Source organism: Odontesthes bonariensis, chromosome 6 (genome assembly GCF_027942865.1).
Source record: "Odontesthes bonariensis isolate fOdoBon6 chromosome 6, fOdoBon6.hap1, whole genome shotgun sequence".
Taxonomy (NCBI): domain Eukaryota; kingdom Metazoa; phylum Chordata; class Actinopteri; order Atheriniformes; family Atherinopsidae; genus Odontesthes; species Odontesthes bonariensis.
In genome coordinates this window covers 5,894,947-5,918,775 of record NC_134511.1, presented here as the reverse complement: position 1 = coordinate 5,918,775, position 23,829 = coordinate 5,894,947, and the positions used below count along the sequence as shown (strand labels likewise).

At 41.8% G+C, this 23,829-nt stretch overlaps 1 protein-coding gene across 3 annotated transcripts in view; it reads right to left on the bottom strand.

Annotated features, from left to right (window-relative positions):
• The window catches only part of ralgds (ral guanine nucleotide dissociation stimulator), an 80,959-nt gene extending 58,034 nt beyond the window's left edge, over window positions 1-22,925 (bottom strand). The window contains exon 1 of one of the 3 annotated variants that reach the window (XM_075467169.1): window positions 22,329-22,925. In XM_075467169.1, the coding sequence (XP_075323284.1) occupies window positions 22,329-22,391 (63 nt within the window). In that variant the 5' untranslated portion in view covers window positions 22,392-22,925. Of the gene's footprint in view, window positions 1-1,586; window positions 1,975-11,133; window positions 11,432-22,328 lie in introns of those variants that run through there. The other 2 variants (XM_075467167.1, XM_075467168.1) reach the window with 2 other exon arrangements.
• Window positions 22,926-23,829: the final 904 nt, after the last annotated feature.

Below are 23,829 nucleotides of genomic sequence, written 5' to 3'. Positions count from 1 at the left end.
CCATTGGTGCCGACAGGAGTGGAGGTCGATAAATATCCAACTAACGCAGAGCAGTTTGACACAGTGCAGATAAAAACAGCACCAAGAAGGAAGATTTAGCAGCTTTTAGACGAGTGTTAAAGGGTTTTATTGCAGGTCACAACTGTCCAAAGTGTCCTTTAGTCATAGAGCACAAAGGTGTTGCAATACTAGGGCTGGGGAACAATTACAATGTTTAATCTAATTCACATTTGTATGCAAAATCCAAATGAATCCAAAAGTAGTGTATAACTTTTAGCATTTAGCTTTATTTTAAATGTGCTGCCATATGAATGAAAGTGCCATAACATTTGTTGTGCAAACACACTTTTAACATCAGCATCTTTCTGTAGTTTTTATGTAGAAGCCTCGCTCCACTGTCTGTTTCCTTGAATGACTTGCTGCTATCAGTTGTGTGTTTTGCCTTTAAGTGATATTTTAGACTGGAACTACTACGCTGAGAAGACAATTCAACTTGGCAGTGTTTACAGATGACTTTGGTTCTGTCGACTCCGTCGTCTGGAAGAACTTTAAAATGAAAATGGCTGAGTAAAAGTTCCGTACCCTTCTCCATGTTTGGTGGATCCGCCGATTACTTTCTTTTCCGGTTCCACAGCAGACAGCAGCAGACTTTTACAAAATAAAAGCCTGTGAGCAACAGACTTTTACAAAATAAAATTAATAATAAAACCTGCGTTAATGCGCAATAAAATTTCTATCGGCGTTAAATAATAGCAAGTTAACTCGCCCAGCCCTATACAATACAAATGTTATATTTTATAGCAGCAGCGGAAAAGATTAATTTTTGGCAGCAACTCAAAGTATTGCTTTACCCTAAAGTAACACCATGCTTCCTCTACCTCAGCAGGTACCGTTTCTGCCAGCAAGTCCGTGTATCCACTCAGTTTGGTCCAAAGCTCGTTCCCACCCACCCGCTGTTTTCCTTTTGTGGCTAAATAAGATGATCAATGATATCAATTTCAAGAGGAAACGATCGTTTGTATTGTTTGTTTTCTTCTTTATATTAATAAAGAGCTTTGTAGCTCGTTCCCACCAACTCCTCCGATGTTTTCAGCCATTACTGCTCGAAGGAAATAAAGTAAAACCAACACAGCGACCGACATTTTGCTCGTTTAATCAACCGACCGAAGCAGATACAGCGCCGTACGTCACCTTCAGCTCTGTGCCAATCTAACATAGAGTCGTGCATTAAAGGTTACGTCCTGAAAAACTGTGCCGTTGCTGTGAGGAAGAGTACAAAAACAAGCTTTGTCTGATATAAGTTAGTGCTTTTTCCACAGTGCTATATCACCGTATTCGTGTTAAAGAGAAAATAAACCTGCCGGTCACTCCTGATGTGACCCAACCTTTAGAAAGTAAAGTGTAAGAGGAGCACACAGGTATATTTTATCAGCTTTTATCAGTGGGAGAAACTGCCGGCTGGCAGTTCAGTCCTTATCAAAATGTCCCCAGAGAGTCGAACATCAAACAGCTCAGTGTGTTTACAGCTGATCTGTGTGGCTGAGAGACTCGGCTGTGTCTGTGAATCACAATAAAAAAGGTCCAACCTGTCTCCTGGCTGCCTGGTAATTATCCTCCCCGCTGTGGTAGACACCTTTCTGGACCAGCAGCCCACAGGTCCAGCGGCTCCAGCACAACATAACGACTCCAAGCCTTTCAGTTGCAGATGATACTGAAGCAAAAACCCATCCAGGGGCCTCCGGGGCTCCTACTCCCCTCGTCACAGATTGGCCGACCCCCGCTGTTTACTTTACCAGCTGTGTCAATAACGCAGAGAACAACACTGGAAAAAATTAACTTATTCTGGGAAAACGGAGCGCGGGTTTGGAGAAGCTCGGCAGGTCCGTCCATGTCTGTCAAAGTTGAAGTAAAACCCACTCCGTCATGGTGTCGAACCGCAGCAACACCGGAGCTCAGCCACGTTTCAGCAGCCGCGGCAGAAAATGAAAGCTCAAGATGAAGCAATAAGAAACTCTCAGGGACTTCCTGGTTCGACTGAACGGGAATTACCTCAAAATACCACCAGTGGTCAGTCCGGTTTTCCAGCTTCACATTACCGGCATGGAGAGCTCTGCTCCGTTTACCTGGAAGAGTAATAACTCCGTCATGAGAGCAATGCACGAGTGGAAATAGGTTGTTTATCTCTGGAAAGTTTGGTGAAACAGTCATTAGGGCTCCTCAGGCTTTACTTTAACTTATCTTTTAGAAAAAAGAAAAAACGGCACTGTACCGTCAACATTCAATACTTTTTCTGAATCTTGATAAATATTGGAGCAAAAATCAATTTATTAAAGTAAAATTTTAAGATTTTTGGAGATTCACGTCTCCGGTTCTTCAGTGACTGAGAAATGTGTTGTTTTAGTGGACAGTTTTAAGTCTTTTTGGAAATACAACAGGTCTGAGAAGCTTTGTTAAACTAAGCCACGGGTCGTGATGCACTGAAGAAGCAGTACACACAATATCAACATGTGAAGCATGTTAATTAGAGAGATTATTGCTTCCTAAATCAGGGTAACAATCAAACATGTTCTGAAAATGCTGAGCTCTTCAGTTTAAGCTAAAATAACACAAATAAATATAAATCAAAGCAAAGGGGAACAAGGGGACCAAGACGCTGAGATAAACCTGAGCCTGTCAAAATGATCAAAAATAAGAAAGAAGATAGACAGCAAACCATACTTTAGAGGGCCTTAAACAGTAATCTGTTGGGAAAAGTAAGAAATAGAGTTTGACATTTGACTTATGGGCGGTGGTGCACACTGAGGCCAGACAGGCCATGGAAACGTACCCCTAAATAAATACTAATAATATAAGAGTGGTACTTCAAAAATGTCTGACTGGCAATTAAAATGCTTTATGGGAAGCTGCAGAAACATAAAAGGACTTTTGGTTTTTCCCCAAAGAAAAAACAAGCGAGTGACTCGACCATCAAGAGATTAACAGGATGTCATTGTTGGTTATGCAAGGAGAGTTTTTCCTTTTTTCCTCCACAGATTCACTCTCTGCTTCCCAGTAACAGACGGCTACAAAAAGCAGCTTTTCTTTCACCAGAGTGCAGCAGTTTCAGAGAGCAGCCTCTAACAGCCCTTGGATTTATGCCCCGTTATTATTTCAGCCAGCAGAGCCATTCAGGTGCTCCTCCAAGGTCCTGGCATTTAAAAATGCTTTCTCATGCCAACTGCAGCCAAGCGGGGGAACGCAGCTCTGCTCCGAGGCAGCCTGACAACCGTTGGCAAGGCTGAGCAAACACAAGCTAGCTGTCGTTTCTTTAGAAAATTAAATTACACTGTCAGAAAAATTGTTCCGCATACGTTTTACCGACTGATCCACGTCATCAGACCGAGTTTCATCTTTCCCGTTCATTACCCTGACCTTAAAGGCTGTTTGTAGCTGTCTGTCTTCAAGCTGGCAAATTAGAGGCTGCCGTCCTGATTCACAGCCACGTATGCAACGTTTCTGTTCTCTGCTGGCAAAAACTGTCCATCAAGCTGCTCAGATAGCACAAAGCAACCTGATAATTACGTATGTCCACAACCCTACATACGTCCGTGGAACTTTTCCTACTCCTGATGGGCACAGCTGACTCAGCAGAACCTTAAAAAACACACGGGACAATCTATGGCTGTGTTCAAAACCGCCTACTTCTCCTACTTCTCCTACTACTCATACTAACTTTTTGAGTTAGTATGCGAGTTTGAGTAAGCGAGAAGTTCCCGGATGCATACTAGATTCTCTGAAATGTTGGGTATGCATCATGAGGTTACTACTCATACTCAAACTACCCAAGATGCAACGTAACGTGACGTCGCCGATCGTCATTTCCTGTCAAAACGGCAGTTTCAAGCTAGCTACAACGAGGGTAGGTTCACTTCCTGTTTTCAAAACAAAAGCACCAATTGTATGGTAATGGCTTTCCCTATGATAAAAGGCAACGGGTATTTTATTTTGTGAAAATAACCGGAAGTGCGTTGCTCACTGCGGCTAGCTTTAGTAGCGCCGAATTAGTGGGAACCAAATTGTAAATAGCCGGTATTTTGTCAGGTTTTCAACACGTTGGGGATCTAAACGACTACTTTCTGGCCTGAAAATGTTTCAAATGTTGCTAAAGTTTACGGAGTTTAGAGCTTAAGAGAAATCAGCTTCAGGCCGGCTGATTTCGGCTCGGGCAGGAGCGAAATGCATTGTGGGTAAACGCTCTGCATACTGTCTGATCGATGAGTATGCAGTATGGAAGTATGTAGTATGTAGTATGCGGTATGTAGTATGCAGTATGTAGTATGTAGTATGCAGCATGCAGTATGTAGTATGTAGTATGAAGTATGCAGTATGTAGTATGCAGTATGTAGTATGCAGCATGCAGTATGTAGTATGAAGTATGCAGTATGTAGTACGCAGTATGCAGTATGTAGTATACAGCATGTAGTATGTAGTATGCAGTATGCAGTATGTAGTATGAAGTATGTAGTATGCAGTATGAAGTATGTAGTATGTAGTATGCAGTATGTAGCACGCTGTATGCAGTATGTAGTATGTAGTATGTAGTATGTAGTATGCCGTATGTAGTATGAAGTATGCAGTATGTAGTATGCAGTATACAGTATGATCCCAATTCCCTCTTCAGCTCCTCCTAGAAGCACACCCGCCCTCGAGCTATCCTTTCCAGCCACTACGTATACGTCACATTGAAGACGTACCTCTCTCTCGTGTGGCCTTGTTTTTCTAAACTTTCCCTCCTGCTCTGGATTTGGTTGCCCACTCTTCTTTCTGTTAAAAGCATCAGCAACTGATGATCGTTTGTGACGCCTTAACGGGCGAAGCGGCAGCTGAGACTGACCAACAGCGTTAAGAAACGTACAACATTAGGCACTTTTTAAAGTAAATACACTCCATCTGTGATGAGAACTGTATCATTATTCAAAGCCATAACTCAGGAAAGGAAAAGCCTTGATAAATATGATGATAAACTGCAATTCGACTGCTTGGTGGAGGCGTAACAGCTGCGAGGCAATGCAATCTAAAACTAAAAAACTCCACGAATGCTGCTCCTTGTTTTTTTAATATTGTGTTGACTCAGAGAAACACTCACACTGAACATTATCAACACGGCTGCAGACATTTCCCCCGTTTGACAGCTCGAACCACAGACCTCTGCTTATCCTCGTTTTATAAAAAGAAAGATGGTAAAAGACTCAGAACAGCAATATAAATTCTAAATGTTTGAATTCATCAAACTTTCTGACGACCAGCGGCTCAGAAACGATGTGAACTTACCGGCATTATAGTCGGAAGTTAAAGTTCCACAGTCTGTTTGAAGCCCACCTCTCATTTAAATGAGATTTACAATTCCAGCTAACTTTGCTGTGTCGTACCCAGAGGTGGGTAGTAACGAGTTACATTTACTCGAGTAAGTTTTTTAAATAATTATCCTTCCAGGAGTAGTTTTAAATCTCTATACTTTTTACTTTTCCTTGAGTAGATGTGTGCAGCAGAAACTGTCCTCTTACTCCGCTACATTAGGCTACAATGAGCTGGTTACTTTTCTTCTTACCTCTTTGGTATTCTACGCCTCATTATTTTTATCCCCCCGCGTACGCCTCATTTTAATGTTTTATTCTGACAGAGAGAGAGACTTCCACCAAAGGCTCTACCACCTGACTGTGTTCCACCAATCAGACGCAGCCGTGCAGTCTGGTCACGTGACCGTACTCAATCTCAGCGGCGGGACGGGTTAGCTTTAGCATTAGCAGTCGTAGCAAACAAACAAAGAAACAGATGAAAAATGTCAGAACCAACGGTGGGAAATGAAGACGCAGACGAGGCCTCATACTGAAAGCATGTTTACCTTACAAAGAGTGAGAAACAGCAGCTACATTATGTGTCTTCTGTGTCAACCAAAACAAACGCACATTTCAGCAGAAACTCAACATCTAACTTGAGGAAACATGTAGCGCTAAGTTTCCTAAACTCGTTTTTTCCCCCATGGATAGATGAATGTTTGTTTTTTAGGTTACATATGGGTTACATATGTTTTAAACATTTCCTAAGTCTCTTTTAGTTTTTATTTAAGTACTTGAATTTACCTGGATTATTTTAATTTAAGCTATTTTGTAATTAATTCATTCATTTTAATTTATTTTATCAACTGGATGAACTCTAATTTGCCTAAAGATGATTATTTAGTATTTTTGTCTGTCTGATTGAATGCTTGTGTTAACAAATAAATCAGACGTTACTCAACAGTTACTCAGTACTTGAGTAGTTTTTGCACCAAGCACTTTTTTACTCTTATATCAAAGTGACAAAGACAAACACTCACTATAAAACCGAGGGAACTCACCTGCAACGCCTCCTGATAATCCACTTATCACTAGTTTACCGACAAAAACAGTCTTTTTTTCCACTGAAAAAGGTCCCGAATATTCAGCAAACGTGATTCCCACAGTTTACCATTAAAGCATCACAGATAAGCCTCATCTCTCCAGTTTGTGTGTGTTTAAATACTCTCAACACGCCGTTTCACCCTCCGACTGAAGACGTCCACCGGGAACACCTGGACCAACCTTTTAGAAAAGATGAGTAAAACCTTGAATTAAGACGTTAGCCTGTGGTCTGATGGTGTTTTTCCAACTAATAGGTCACACTTACAGTCATTTACGGGCGTGGATTTACAAAAATGAATCAGTTTCAGTTTGCTCAAACATCTGTAACTCCGTCTGAGTAACACTGGGAAAGAAATTCAGAGCGTTCGCTTTAAAAAGAGAGAAAAATCCGACATTTTACTCGGTTTGTTTCTGGAAAAGCTGTCGTTTTGCTGGGAACTGGACGGGGTTAGATAGACCCTGACATCAACTGAAGTGTAACAGCATCTCATCACATCACTATAACAACTTATATTATCACGTAAAGTGCATTAAGGCGGTCAAAAATGGCTGAAACATACCTGTAAAAGAGCGCTGGTTGGCTTTTTATTTGCGAATAATCAGCGTAGCCACAGCGTATCATCACATCTATCCCAGCTCTTCCTTTCCTGGGTCACGGCTTAATAATGAAAATAATGAGACAGTTCTCTTCGTAAATAGAGTGTATTCATTTAAAAATTGCCCAGCGTTTAGATTTCTTATTGCTTTTAAGAGCCGAACAGCACTTGGTGTACTCTTTCAGCTCCCACTTCATCTCTGAAGATGAGTTATTCATTCTTTTAAGAGCAAAGGTTTAGTTTTACAACCACACAAACCGTCCAGACGATCAAACCTCAAAGGGGCAAAAACAGGCAAAAAGAGGAGGAAGAGTCAGAAAACAAGGTGGAATTAAGCAGGGGAGGTATGACCGAAGACATTTTGATAGAAAGAAACAGCTCATAGCTGTAAATAAATTTAATTTACACGGAATTCACTGACATTTAGGCACCAAAAACAGCCAGGTTTCCATATTTTAACCAAATCTTAAGACAAGCATCCAAAAGAAATGGAAATTAACGTGTGTTTCATCCATGACTGTGATGTGGATATAAGTTGGTTACAATAAACAGCTGGAGGCATCAAAACTGTCTGTTGGGAACTTATTTCCTCGACCATCCAGCCGACAACTTTTCCTCAGACTTGACAGAACTCTTCCAGTTCAACGTGAAACTGATCTTCACGACTACATGTCCTCATGCAACAACAGACCAACTGCAGCGAGCACGCAGGACTTGGTTCGACTCCAGAGGAGAATTTAGGTCACTGGAAACACAATCAGGTGTTGAAGCCCAGACACAGAGCTGCAGAGAGCGGAGCAGCAGCATCCAGCTGGCAGCCGAAGGTCCAGCCCTCACACTGACAGCGCAGCAGCGTATCAAATCTAATCAAATATCATCGTTAGGGCACATTTCTTACAGCCGCAGGTGTTCTGCACATGTGCTGAAGCAGTGTTTGTGGTCTTTAACGACAAGATTAACAATAAAAAACCACTTAACTCAGAGACTGGAGAAAACAGTCAGCAGAAAACACCTGGCAAGAGTCTAAGTGGAGTCAACTGCCAGAGAGAGCTGCACTCAGAGGCTGAATCCTGAAGGAGGCCGAGTGTTTCTAAAGTCCAACTGCATACAAACACACCCTTCTGGACAATTTCAGTCAGTTTAAACCTGAAACTCAACGTTAAAAACCAGTTTAAACGTTAAAAAACAGTTTAAACCTGAAACTCAACATTAAAAACTAGTTTAAACGCGAAACTCAACGTTAAAAACCAGTTTAAACCTGAAACTCAACGTTAAAAACCAGTTTAAACCAGAAACTCAACGTTAAAAACCAGTTTAAACCCGAAACGCAACGTTAAAAACCAATTTAAACACATAACTCAACGTTAAAAACCAGTTTAAACCCGAAACTCAACGTTAAAAACCAGTTTAAACCAGAAACTCAACGTTAAAAATCAGTTTAAACCCGAAACTCAAAGTTAAAAACCAGTTTAAACCCGAAACTAAACGTTAAAAACCAGTTTAAACCTGAAACTCAACGTTAAAAATCAGTTTAAACCCTAAACTTAACGTTAAAAACCAGTTTAAACCAGAAACTCAACGTTAAAAACCAGTTTAAACCCGAACCTCAACGTTTAAAACCAGTTTAAAGCCGAAACTCAACGTTAAAAATCAGTTTAAACCCAAAACTCAAAGTTAAAAACCAGTTTAAACCCGAAACTAAACGTTAAAAACCAGTTTAAACCTGAAACTCAACGTTAAAAATCTGTTTAAACCCGAAAGTCAACGTTAAAAACCAGTTTAATCCGGAAACTCAACGTTAAAAACCAATTTAAACCCGAAAGTCAACGTTAAAAACCAGTTTAATCCTGAAACTCGACGTTAAAAAGCAGTATAAACCCAAAACTCAACGTTAAAAACCAGTTTAATCCGGAAACTCAACGTTAAAAACCAGTTTAAACCCGAAACTCAACGTTAAAAACCAGTTTAATCCGGAAACTCAACGTTAAAAACCAAATTAAACCCGAAACTCAACGTTTAAAACCAGTTAAATCCTGAAACTCAACGTTAAAAACCAGTTTAAACCCGAAACTCAACGTTAAAAACCAGTTTAAACCTGAAACTCAACGTTAAAAACCAGTTTAAACCCGAAACTCAACGTTAAAAACCAGTTTAAACCTGAAACTCAACGTTAAAAACCAGTTTAAACCCGAAACTCAATGTTAAAAACCAGTTTAAACCCAAAACTCAACGTTAAAAACCAGTTTAATCCGGAAACTCAACGTTAAAAACCAATTTAAACCCGAAACTCAACGTTTAAAACCAGTTAAATCCTGAAACTCAACGTTAAAAACCAGTTTAAACCCGAAACTCAACGTTAAAAACCAGTTTAAACCTGAAACTCAACGTTAAAAACCAGTTTAAACCCGAAACTCAATGTTAAAAACCAGTTTAAACCCAAAACTCAACGTTAAAAACCAGTTTAAACCCAAAACTCAACGTTAAAAACCAGTTTAATCCGGAAACTCAACGTTAAAAACCAATTTAAACCCGAAACTCAACGTTTAAAACCAGTTAAATCCTGAAACTCAACGTTTAAAACCAGTTTAATCCCGAAACTCAACGTTAAAAACCAGTTTAAACCCGAAACTTAACATTAAAAACCAGTTTAAACCTGAAACTCAACGTTAAAAACCAGTTTAAACTCGAAACTCAACGTTAAAAACCAGTTTAATCCAGAAACTCAACGTTAAAAACCAGTTTAAACCTGAAACTCAATGTTAAAAACCAGTTTAAACCTGAAACTCAACGTTAAAAACCAGTTTAAACTCGAAACTCAACGTTAAAAACCAGTTTAAACCCAAAACTCAACGTTAAAAACCAGTTTTAAACCTGAAACTCAACGTTAGAAACCAGTTTAAACCTGAAACTCAACGTTAAAAACCAGGTTTGATGCTCAAAAGTATGAAAGTATTCAGACATTCAGGGCCATCCGTCGGCAGAAATGTGATTTAATACTTCAAAGAAACCGTGAGAAACATTTCTTTATCAAGCCGACTTTGTGCACAACAGCGTCACCATTTTGACAGAAACTTCCAGATGCGGTTTCCACAAAGCTGGAACATTTCTGTGTGACAAAGCAGACAGAATTTGGACAAAGACGTCCGTGTTTTTTAGTTAAAAGTCGATGATTAAATAGGTTTCACCAGAGGGAATCATCTAAAAGGGAAGCATTTCAGTCAAAGATAAAGAAACTTAAGATGCTGATAACAAATAAAACAGAGCGACTGACAATGGGAATGAAAGGGAAAGGGAGAAGATTTGTTTTTTTTTAGTCTGAGGATTCATTATCTAACTAACAGGCGACGCGGCATCATTACAAACATGATCAAACATGTCAACATTTCAGAGGCGCACAGCCTCCTCTGCAGGGAGATGGTTGCCCGGGTGTATGAGGACTGGTGGCACACGCACACGCATGCACACGCATGCACGAATGTAGGCCAACATTCAGACGGAGCATGTTCTGAGCAGCCTGACAGCGCAGGTATGAACACTGATGGCAGAAAGATACAGAAAACACCCGGTACAGATAACGAAATTAAGCCACAAGCAAATCCAGGCGGGAGAAAAAGCCACCTGATGCCAACGCAGATAAGGAAGCTCCTACGACCTACCGACTTAAATACAATTAAACACGATCTGCGTTCAAGCCACAACGAGGCGGTGATCACGCAAGCATCAAATCAGATCAAATCAAATGTATTTGTAGCACATTTCATGTACAAAACAATTCAAAGTGCTTCGCATAAAATAAAAGCATTGCAGCAGGGAGTGGAAGAAGCATTAAAAATACATAAAATAATATAAAGAGAAAGAAATAAGATCATTTAAATGAGTTTAAATAAAAAGCATGGCATCTCCGCTGTGCCGTACCTGACCAACACGCACTCGGATGATGATTGTGCTGCTATTTTTAGACGGAACATGAAGTGTTTTTCTCTTAAATATACATCCAACGGTCTGCAAAAAGGAAATGTATGCTTCCACACAGGTTACAGTTTAACGTAAGCTCACACACACACACACACACACACACACACACACAGGCAGGCAGCCTCTCTGGCGTCGGAGCTCACCAGGTCGTCCAGGATGCTGACGGGGAAGTCGAACATGCACATCTTGACGGGCTGAGCGAGCGCTCTGTGCAGGCTGAACAGGGACTTGGTGGTTTCCATGCTGCACATTTAAAGCAGCTTCACGGCCGCCGCTCGGCTGCTCCCAACAAACATACGCAAAACAAAAACAACAACAACAAAAAAACAAAAGAAGAGGGAACTCCCTTCGTCTCCGGACTGGCTGCCTCTCACCGAAGAAGACAGAAAAATGAGAGGAACACCTCCACAGCCTCCCTTCTCCCCCCCGTCCACTCCCCTCGTCTTAACCGTCAGCAGCTGCTCGCTCCTCTTTCCGTCTTCTGGGGGTATTGCCCAACAGCTCGGCAGCGCTCAGCTGTTATGCCACGACCGCATTGTGTGTACGTTCTTCTTCTTTTTCTTTTGCTGTGACATTCAGACCGAAGTGCTCAGGCTCGTCACAGAGGAGTCCACCAGAAACAAGCAACGAAGAGGAGCTGCAGCAGGTATCCAGAGCCCGGAGATGCCGTCTGAATGTCTTCTGCTTCGTTATGCTGCAGCGATTTAATCAAGAGGGAAGGACTCGCTCCGTTTTCTGCTCCCGTAGAGCCAGACTGCCTGTGTGAGCCCATTAAAGATGAAGCAGGGCGACCGCTTCTGATTCAGCCTCTCATCTCATTAATGTCACCGATAAAATGTGAAAGCCAGACATTCTGGCGAGGTTCCCGGCCTCGATTTTTTAAAAAAAATTGTTTTCTTTTTTTGTTAACAATCTGTTGTGACGGTTCGAGTCTGGATGAGGTCTAAAAAAAATAAATAAATAAAAAATCCTCCACATGATGCGAGCTGCCCTCTTTTATAGCTGTTCTTTAAATCTTTTATGGCCTTTTTTGCTGCTCCGTTGGAGCACTTTTTCACTCGCTATCCTTCTTTCGTCCCTTAAAACGGGACGCCGTCCTCTCGCTGTCCAATGCCGGCTTTACACCGATCGACATGCAGCTTAAGGTTTCCTGTGAACACACATTTTAAAAAAAAGGACTCCGCGATGCTCTGATGGATGAGAGCATACGGCCTGCACATGTGCAGAGCACAAACCCACAGATGTGATACATATTTCAGCTGGTGGTTTTGACCAAAGAAACACAGCAACGTGCCAGGAAAAAAAGACTAAAAGGAGAAAAGTCTGGTCCAGCAGACATGGAGGACCTTTAAAAAATATCTGAAATCATTCAAAATGCATCAAAACTACATGTATTTGCTCTATAGTTGCAATGTTAATGTGTCTACTGGCAGCACCCGTGTTAAGTTTGGATGAATAACCCAACGATGGTGTGAAAGCTGCAGAAAAACTACGTCAAAACAACCCAAGTTCTGTGTCTAATATGACTCTACATGAAGGAGGAAAAAGGCGAATAACAGAAGAAGTTACTTCTCCTTTCTTGGCTGGGCAACGATTAAAATGTTTAATCTAATTAATCACATGATTTCCCTGATTAATCGCGATTAATCGCATTTGTACGAAAATCCAAAAATGAATCCAAAGTAGTGTATAGCTTTTAGCATTTAGCTTTATTTTAAATGTGCTGCCATATGAATGAAAGTGCCATAACATTTGTTGTGCAAACACACTTTTAACATCAGCATCTTTCTGTAGTTTTTATGTAGAAGCCTCGCTCCACTGTCTGTTTCCTTGAATGACTTGCTGCTATCAGTTGTGTGTTTTGCCTTTAAGTGATATTTTAGACTGGAACTACTACGCTGAGAAGACAATTCAACTTGGCAGTGTTTACAGATGACTTTGGTTCTGTCGACTCCGCCGTCTGGAAGAACTTTCAAATGAAAATGGCCGAGTAAAAGTTCCGTACCCTTCTCCATGTTTGGTGGATCCGCCGATTACTTTCTTTTCCGGTTCCACAGCAGACAGCAGCAGACTTTTACAAAATAAAAGCCTGTGAGCAACAGAGCAAAACAACAGGGAGAAAGTTCTGAGCAGACACAGCAGCGAGCTTTCTTTAGGTACTCTGTTACAAGCAGATGTGTTCTCACCTCTTTTCTTTCGTCTACAAATTATATTTGTTGTATTTGTTGCTGAAGAGCTTTGAAATGAACAAGTTGATCCGTCTGCTGTTGGCCCAAGCCTCATCAGAAATGGTCTCCATGGAAGGGTGGCTGTCAGGAAGCCGTTCTTAAGGAAGGGAAACAGGGAGAAAAGGCTGAGCTGTGCCAAAGGACACAAGAAGTGGGCTGAAAATCAGTGGCAGCAGGTCTGATGGAGGGATGAATCCTCCCCAGAGCCCGGAGCTCAACATTACTGAAGCAGTGTGGGATCACGTTGGCAGGCTTTTAGTTGCTTCTGAAAAGAATCTACACTTTAATAGACCCTTAGGTGTTTTTTTGTTTTGGCTTCGTGCAGTCGAGGGGTTTCCCACGGCACCAGCTTTGACTCAGAGCGCCCACACCTGCAGTCCACATTGATATCTTGATATTTTTCTCTACATCACATTGCAGCCTGAACCTGAAGGCTTGAGCAGCCCACATTCTGAGTCAGACTCATCGTATGTAGGTCACCTGGTTTTTAACAGCTGAAACGCTGATAAATAGGAAGTAAGTTTGACCTAAAAAAAAAAAGAAAAGACACCGTCTGAGAGCTGAGCGAACGTGACTTTACTTTGTTTTTGTTTTTTAATCTCACCGCTGATCAGTTGTGCTGTTTTGACTTCAGTGAACTCAGCTTATTTCAGGGTCAACAATCCATGCTGTGTAATCATTAACCACCGCAAAATAAAACCCGATGATCCCTCACTCGCCGCTGGCTCTTCTTTCCTTCTTGCACTCCGGTAATATTTGCATTTTTACAAGACAGTTGGTCTAAATAATTCAAGTGCGTTGCTGGCTTCAAGTCCAAGCATGTCGTCTCGGAGGGGCGGGGGGTGGGGGGATTCAAACAGGAAACAAAGGCTGAATTTATTGCTGGTTCAGAAACAAGTGACGTTTGACACTACGTGGATTTAAAAAGCACAGCAGGGTGAAGAAAAGCTTTAAAAAAAAAAAAAACAGATGGTGGAGGAAGAAGCAGCGAAGGAGCAGCTCGAGGAAAAGAGCAGAAAAAGGCTCCGAAACACCACCGGGGACCTGCTTTCAGATGCAGAGGCCGTCCCACGGCTGAAAATGTAGGAGAGCGGTCGTCATGGAAACAGGGAGGCAAAGCCAGCTCTTCATAGAGCCACATAATATCACACCCTCCTCCTCCTCCTCCTCCTCCTTATTCTCACCCTCCCTCACTTCTTCCACCGATACCCAGCTGCCAGCACAGGAAGTCCGAGTGAAACCTGCAGGTCCACTTCCTGCGGACCTGTTAATAACACCACGGAAGAAGAAATAAAACGTGCGTCATCTCTCTCAGTCTGCAGACAGAGGCTGGCTTTTTAATCAGATTTAAATGAAGTTTTACGTCCGCTGCATTTTAATGTTCGTCCCACTTCAAATCGTTTCACCGCAGACGGAGTATTCCCTGGAACCGACGAGTTGGAAGATGTCATGAGCACAGAGTGAGTCGACCTCATCTCCTGACAGCGTGTCAGCAGCGGCGGCACAATATGTGCTCGGAGGCTGACCAGCAGCTTTGTTTTTCCTGACAAAGATGCAGCTCACGTCTTACATTGGATAAAGAACACGGAAAATCATACAACGCAATGATTTATTCAACAAAAACTACGTCAGAATGCAGAAGCAGTGTGTGAAAAACAACTTGAGCGGCTGGAAGAGGCAGTAATAGTTTCTGTGGGTCTGGACCATTGATTCTTCTCTTCCTCACACATTCTGCTGTAGATCTGCTGCTGTGTTTGGGACCTTTGTCCTGTTGGTGAGCCAGTTTCAGCCCAGCTTTAGCTGTCGGACAGTTAGTATTTGTACTGATATGCTGTGTTTGGTTTCCTCCAAACGTGCTGCTGTGCATTATGAGCAAACATCTCCACTTTGCTCTGGTCTGTCCAAAGGACATTGTTCCAGAAGTCTTGTGGTTTGTTCAGACGCAGCTTTGCAAACCTAAGCTGTGCTGCCATGTTCTTTTTAGAGAGAAGAGGCTTTCTCCTGCAGCCCTTCCACACAAGCCATACCTGTTCAGTCTGTTTCTAACTGTGCTGTCATGAACTTTAACCTTTAACATGCTAACTGAGGCCTCCAACAGCTGGCTGTAATCCCGACTCCCTGGTTTCTGTTGTTCTTTGTAGGATCGACTGATTTCCATTGCATATACACCAAATGAGCTGTTTTAGCTTCCAAATCTCTTCTCTTTGCATCTTTGCAGAGCTGAGGAATGAAAGTTTAATGAACTCTGAGTGCCAGCAGATGATGTGAGCGTCCATATCTTTTAATATGAAATTAATCACAACAAGATCCTTCTTGCCTGGAACACTGTGGAACCCGAATGTTCCCCTCCTCAGCCCACTTCTTGTGTCCTTTGGCACAGCTCAGCCTTTTCTCCCTGTTTCCCTTCCTTAAGAACGGCTTCCTGACAGCCACCCTTCCATGGAGCCCATTTCTGATGAGGCTTGGGCCAACAGCAGATGGATCAGCTGAAGGTCCAGATGCATCTCTCAGCTCCTGTGTCAGGTCTTTGCTGGATGTTTTCCTCTTTCTTAAGGACATCACTTTCAGATCCTGTTCATCTGCTGTAGATAGTTCTTTAGGCCTGACACTTCTTCTTTTGTCCTCCACTTGTCCAGTTTCCTCAAATGTTTTAAGGACACACTGCACACCATGCTGAGATATGCCAAGTTTTCAGCTAGCTGCTCTTTGGGAATCACCTTGTTGGAGCAGAAATCCTGTTTTCTGTCTGTCACACTGTGTTATCTTTGCTGTTTTTCACACATGCAGCTAAAGAAATGGGAACAAATCTTAATTCCAGTCTAAAACCCACAAAGAGCTTCTAGATTATTAATTTCTGCTGGCATAAAACAGTTTAATCATTTAATTTATATTAATTGTTCAATAATTAGTCATTAGATTGTATCTTATATTCATTTTTAATCTTATTTACTTTTTCTTGATGTTGAATAAAATATAATTCTTATCGTCTGTTTTTTTCCTACTTTTAGACGTGATAACGTTAAAAAAAAAATTTATTAGGATTTTTTTTCTTTTGGTAACTGAAAGCAGTTTTAACTTTAATGTACAAAAAAGTTGAAACTATGAAGCTGTTTTTCATTGATGAAGCTAAAGAAATGGGAACAAATGATGTGTCTCTGTGACAGGCTGCTGGGAACAAAGTGCCTAAAGATCCAGTTTAAAATGGCTTCTTTGCTAAGTTGTCTGTTCTGTGTGGACTCAACACTGGTTCATCCCTTGAGTTAGGAGCCTTTTTTCTGCCTGAATGATTCATAGGTCAGAGTTAAGTGGCTTAATAAAGAAAAAACACATCCGGTACAAGGAATGGACTGAAAATGAGTGAAAAAGCAGAAAATGTCCAAAGAAAAACTCTGAAAGAAAGCTGGAGAACTGTTGATGAAGACCACTTTAAAAGATTACAGGAAAGTCTGGCTGCTTGGAAGCAAAAAATGAAGAAATAAGAGATGCATCAGAACTTTATTGCTCTCTATCAAACCCTGAAAGTGAAATCTAACTTTAGCAGCAACTAACTTGCATCCTGCTGCTTCCTCAATGACATCGAAATGTAATCAGAGCAAAGCCAGAAGAGAAAAATACAGTTTTCTAAACTTTATGCTTATTTTTTTTTTTAAAGTTTTCTGCATGCAAAGCGCCTCTGATTCATATCCTGACAGGCCTCGAGTCGCCATGACGACACCCACAAGTGTTTACAGCATCCGCACACTTACATATTAGAAATGCAGATAAGTGTCGGCCACGTAAACAAGCACAGCCGACTGAACAGCTGACGAGACGAATCTGAGTCTCTGCAACAAGTCGAAGCGTCAGGCCGCTCCTGCACGTCGCAACACTGTTGATACACTTCTCCACAATACAAAAAAACGCTTCTTTAGAGCAAAGATTCCAAGGACGAAGCCTTCCTTCCCTGCACACAGAACGAATGCTTCTGAAAAAGGAAACAAAAAACCCCTCGAAACTGGAAAAAAAAAAAAAAAAAAAGTCTGATTGTTGTCACATTCCATCAGACAAAGAAGTTCAATCTGCCTGGAGCGAAGTCGAGCTTCCAGAACGGAGCGTTTTTCAGCTTATCTCCGACTCCCACGTTGGGTTTAAAGAAGGAGGCTCATAAATGTTTCCAAAAAAAAAAGATACACATCAATAACGGCAGCGACGGGAAACAGGATTTACACGAAGGGGACAAAGGAAGAATGAGGCTGTTTGCTGTGAAACCGGGGCGATGTGTGCGGAGGGCGAAGCAGTCGCTTTAAAGCCAGCAGTGGGACGCCTCTCGTTCCTCTCGTCCTGCTCGCCTCGCAGACAAAGCTCGCCATTGACCTCTGACACCGTTTCAGCTTGTTTACTCGACGATTCCTCGCCGAGTTGTTGAGTTTCCCAACAGCACAAAGGAGCCCGAAGCCCGTTTTCAATAGTCTAAGATGGAAAACTATCCTTAGAAAATGAGAATAAAGTCCAGTTTCGTGGCGACGCTCGCTCCCTCGTCTTCCTCGCTCGTCCGTGTCATTAGAGATTTGAGCAACGTGACATATTCTGGGATAAATCTGTCACTAACCAGCGGCTTTCAACACATTACGCTTTCCCTGGAGGCCGAAAACGAGCTTACAACCGGAGCATCATTTAAAATTACTGGTGCCTGTATAATACTTGCTAACAATGCTATTTCTGATACTTCGGTTTAGAAAATACAATAAAAAAAACACTCTCAAAAATCTAATTTTGTCTGAAAACAAGCAAATGTACAAGAGCTGCATGGAAGTAACACAGTTTAGTTTACAGATACGAACCAGGAAGCTCTTCAGCAGCTTTTCTCTTTGGTACCCTCGACGCTCTCGGCTCCGGACTTCGTGTTTGTGGGGCTAAAACGGTCAAATTCCCCCCTGAAGGAGACGTTCTCTTCCTGTCAGCTGACCAGATACAAGTTAAAGGCTTAAAAAAGCCAGAGTGAAAACAGAAGGAAACTTAATTTCTAACCTCCAGCTCGTGTAAGCTCATCATTGTTGGTCTACTTTTGGTGTAAGCTGCTCATAAAACTCAGTTCAGGCTGGTTTTAAGGCGGCCTTTCGATGTCATCCTCAGTCTTTAGCCCGTTTTACGCAGACTGCGTCGCTCATCTGCGTTTTCAACCAACACGTGAGCCGCTGTCACTTCCAAACGGGAAAGCAGGGGAAGCTGTGGCTGAGAGTAACCATGGCGATGAGGCCAGAAAACGTACGGTTCATCGTAAAACTGCTTTATGGCAGCAGCACGAATGTCTCTGATGTTTCGTCTGCACTTAAAAACGCAGCTGTGGCTCAAAGCTGCTCATTGGTTACTACTCATACTCAAACTACCCAAGATGCAACGTAACGTGACGTCGCCGATCGTCATTTCCTGTCAAAACGGCAGTTTCAAGCTAGCTACAACGAGGGTAGGTTCACTTCCTGTTTTCAAAACAAAAGCACCAATTGTATGGTAATGGCTTTCCCTATGATAAAAGGCAACGGGTATTTTATTTTGTGAAAATAACAGGAAGTGCGTTAGCTCACTGCGGCTAGCTTTAGTAGCGCCGAATTCGTGGGAACAAAATTGTAAACAGCCGGTATTTTGTCAGGTTTTCAACATGTTGGGGATCTAAACGACTACTTTCTCACCTGAAAATGTTTCAAATGTTGCTATAGTTTACAGAGTTTAGAGCTTAAGGGAAATCAGCTTCAGGCCGGCTGATTTCGGCTCGGGCAGGAGCGAGATGCATTGTGGGTAAACGCTCTGCATACTGTCTGATCGATCAGTATGCAGTATGGAACATTTGAGGCCCCTAAGAAGTCAGATACCGGTTCTCCTCCTATGTCTCTGCTGATTGCCGACATACTGCATCTTTAATTTCTCAGAGAGAGCACGGCTGAGGCTCCAAACACGTGCAGGATGTGCGTTCCATTAAACATGGCCTTATCAAAACGTTCTATTAATAACATGTCACTGTGTTCACATCGTGTGAAAAAGCTCCACGCATCTTTCTCCAGGGCTGAGGTCATCCTATTTAGGCTAACATTTAATAATATATATCAATTTCATAATTAATAGATGACACGTTTCGATTGGGGTCACAAGATAAATCTAAAGGAGATATAAGATGGCTAACAGGGAAAATTCTGCTACAAAAGGTCTCCCAAAAAACAAAACCATGGGTCAGTATGTCACGCAGGCAATGAAGACCTTTAATTACACCCATAAAAAAAGTTTGTGAACCCTGAGAGCAGCTTCATATAAGGCATCAAAATGGCTTTAAGACAATCAGGTGGTGACAAAGTGCTGCCTCAACGTGTCTGTGTTTTCACATGTCACCACGGCAACCAGAAAAATGGCTTCCACTAGGGTGAGTGAGTGTCTTTCAGCCCCAAACGGGATGTTTTTAACCTTAACCAAAGTGTTGCTGTAGTTTAAAGACAATCAGGTGATGACAAACGCGTCTGTGTTTTAACACGTCACCACGGCAACCAAAAAAATGGCTTCCACTAGGGTGAATGAGCGTCTTTCAGCCCCAAACGTGATGTTTTTAACCTTAACCAAAGTGTTGTTGTAGCTTAAAGACAATCAGGTGATGACAAACGTGTCTGTGTTTTAACACGTCACCACGGCAACCAGAAAAATGGCTTCCACTAGGGTGAATGAGCGTCTTTCAGCCCCAAATGTGATGTTTTTAACCTTAACCAAAGTGTTGTTGTAGCTTAAAGACAATCAGGTGATGACAAAGTGCTGCCTCAACGCTTCTGTGTTTTCACACGTCACCACGGCAACCAGAAAAATGGCTTCCACTAGGGTGAGTGAGTACTTTCAGCCCCAAACGGGATGTTTTTAACCTTAACCAAGTGTTGTTGTAGCTTAAAGACAATCAAGTGACGACAAACGTGTCTGTGTTTTCATATGTTACCATGGCAACCAAAAAAATGGCTTCCACTTGGGTGAGTGAGTACTTTCAGCCCCAAACGGGATGTTTTTAACCTTAACCAAGTGTTGCTGTAGCTTAAAGACAATCAGGTGATAACAAACGTGTCTGTGTTTTAACACGTCACCACGGCAACCAGAAAAATGGCTTCCATGAGGCTGACGGTGGCGTTAATAAGAACGTATCTTAGCCATAAATAGTCAAACCAACAGTGCAGGAGCAGCACTGGAATCAATTTTGGTCAAAAAGTGATGTTTTTTTCCCAGAATTCACTGGGCACTCCAGTATACAAAGAACCGACACTCATACAGACACACAAACGCATCACATCCACACTCTGATTTCTTTGGTCAGTATCAAAATTAATTAATCGATATTCACAGGAACTCAAATTGAATAATTCTCTGCTGAGAATAATCGGAAAAGCGTTTTCCTCTGCAGACACACGTCTGGAGCCGCCATGTATAATTAATGTGTCAGCTTTTGTTTATGGTCATCGGCGCTGCGGTGGGAATAAACGAGAGGAAGTAATCATACCGCCTCCACCAACAGCACAACCTCCCTCCCTCCGTCCCCCGAGTTCTTGGACAGAGGAGGTTGTGAACTCCACCAGCTGAGCGGCGTTTTCCTAAAGGGCCTCCGGTCTGCAGCTGAGAGCGTCAGAGGGCCACGACAAACAGAAAATGATCAATAAAAGATGTGCTGCCAACCTGTAAGTCTTTGCTCACCACTCTAAACAAAACCCCCCAAAACCAGGAAGAATCCAAAACCAGCAAAGTCAACAAATGTCCTTTTCAATGGTTAATCGATTCAGAGCTCAGGCAGTCAATCGACAGCAAATAAACCGATAACTTTTCGCTTTTTAACCTCGTTGACGCCGTGTTTAGATGGAAGAACGACTGGAATATCAAAATCAATGAAGTGAAATGAGATTTAGATGATTGAAAAATGAATTAGTTGTTTGAAAATGGTGATTAATGGGCCGTTTAAGGCCTGAATATGAGAAAGACCGACCGATCAAATGGGAGAATTAGACGTGTGAGGAGGAATTTGCTCATTTTTCAGTAAACGATGAATAAACACAAAGGTTTTTGAAAACTAAATGCATATATTCTGGCTCTAACTGGACTGAGCACCCATTGCCCTACAGGATAACACACACACATATATATATATATTAACTGGTGACATATTTTCCTCTTTTTAGCATCCACATTGCAGGAACCGAGTGCGACTGAACTTCTTAGAGCTCTAAAGAACCGTTTCTGACTCCAGTTCAGACTTTATGATCTGCATCTTGGGTTTTCTTCCCTTTATCCTCTAAGAACAGCTCATCTGGAGTTATTCCACATTTTCTGAAACCTTAGAATAAAGAAAAATTAACAATATATTGAGAAAAATGAAAAAAAATACCCAAATTTATCAAATCAAAGCTTCAAAGAAGTACTAGAAATGTTCACTTACAATGACCAAACGCTAAATCGTGGAACTTTAAAGATGGAAAAGTCAAACAAAGTAAATGTTGAGTGGATTTACTTGAGCTTACTTTTTAAGATTCATTATTTAGTTAATAAATGATCCTGTAATAAGTCCTATTCATCCAATCAAAAGACCTTGTTCTATTCAAACAATTGTCCAGCACCTAAAATTCTTCCTTTGCAATGATTTCCAATGAAAAATGGTGAATATTTGTCAGATTGTGTCCTTTAAGTGTTGCAGTTTGGCTTCATTGTTTGGATTTGTCCCTGAAAAGGTTACAAGATAATAATTCTATTTGCAGGGACATTTGACATCCTCATCATTTCTCATCGGTTGCCAAAAAAGGAAAATATTCTGGATTATGAATGTGGGATAAAAGTCCTCATTCCAGCTGCTTTTCTCTTTTTATTTTCATGTTTTAATGGCCTCTGAGTCATTGTGTGAGCCACCATTCCTACTATAATTAACACCAGCAGGAGATGAAACGGGCCAGAGAATAATTCACACAAAAGCTAACCAATCACCTGAAACCTTTATGGTACCATTTCCACTTGATGGGATCCAGGCGGCAGCAGGGGTGCAGAAAGCCCACTGACTCACACACATGCAAATGAGTCCAGGTGTGCATTTAAACTGAACCGCTGGACTCGATGCTCTCAGCTGGTTTTCTTACCTGTTTTTCCAGCATGATCATTCTCTCAGTATCATGACCTTCATGGAGTGAGTGTCCATGCATCAGCCAGCATCTTCACGGATGAGCGAGAGGAGAAAAATGTGGGGGAAAAAAATGAAAAAATGAAGGTTACCGATGCTGTCGGCTAACTGGTGGACCGCAGCGATGCTTTATCCTTCAGAGAAATGTCCTCGGTGGCACCAGCGTGTCTTGGCATCCATAAAAAAGAGCTTTGAGGGGGTGTTTTAATCGTGGAGGAAAACACCACGTCGGTCAGTGAACTGGAAGGAGGGGGGGGGACACAGCCCCACCGAGCTGAGGGCTAGCTGGTGTTAGCGTGCTAGCGTTAGCTTAGCTAAACCCAGCGAATATCAGAATTTTATTTGTCCGCTCGTGCGCTCGTCCATCGCCGCTCCGCTCCCTTCCAGTCACGCTCGAAAAAATGCGTGCGGAAGGTGTCCTCTGGCATCGGCTCCCCCCGAGAAGAAATTCGGCATCCCAGCGGAGTGCAAGAGTGAATCCGAGGAAAAGGCAGAGATGATGTGCTGATCCCGACCGCTGTGACACTTTAAATGGATGCTGCTGCTGCTGCTGCTGGCGGAGGGAATCTCCGCTTTCAGCAGGAGAAGACGCTGCTGATTCCGAGGAATCACTGGGAATAACGACGCTCCTGAACGCGTCATGAGACGCAGAGAAACCGGCGCTCCTGAACAGACCCCAGCTCAGTTTTTAACCCGTCCTTCATGTCTTTTAAACGTTTTTTACAGTTAAAAACAGCTGTAATCTACGAAAGAGTATTAGGGCCAGGCATAAGAAAAAATAATAATATTTTGCCTGTCGAGATTAAAGTCAACATGTCGAGAATAAATGTCGACTTTATTCTCGACAGGCAAAATATAAATATTTTTCCTTATGCCTGGCCCAATACTCTTCCGTAGTAATAGCACAGTGTTTTATTGTGGTTTTTTTGTTGTTCGTTGTGATCAGTAAAAAGTTTTTCTTTTCGTGTGTTTACTGAAATGTCTTTCAAAATCAAATCAAATCAAATTTATTTGTATAGCACATTTCATGTACAAACAATTCAAAGTGCTTCACATAAAATAAAAGCATTGCAGCAGGGAGTGGAAGAAGCATTAAAAATGCATAAAAGAATATAAAGAGAGACAAATAAAATCATTTAAATGAAATTGCGTTTCCCCATACTCCAAATGTGCAGCAACATTATAACACACACAAAATACACAACATACAATATTGCACACAGGTAAGACAAATAAACACAACATGTACAGACGAATGGACGGGTAAATAATTAGAGGTAGATAGTGATGTACAAAAGGTGCAATAAGTAAAGTGCAGAGTGACAAAAGCAGCAAACAGTGGGTGTGTATTTTCATGTTTATAGAATTTATAGACTAGATATCAAAGATATCGTGCAGATTTCATGCATAGACACATGAGAACAGAAATGTTTTTAACCTGGATTTAAAAATGTCTCCAT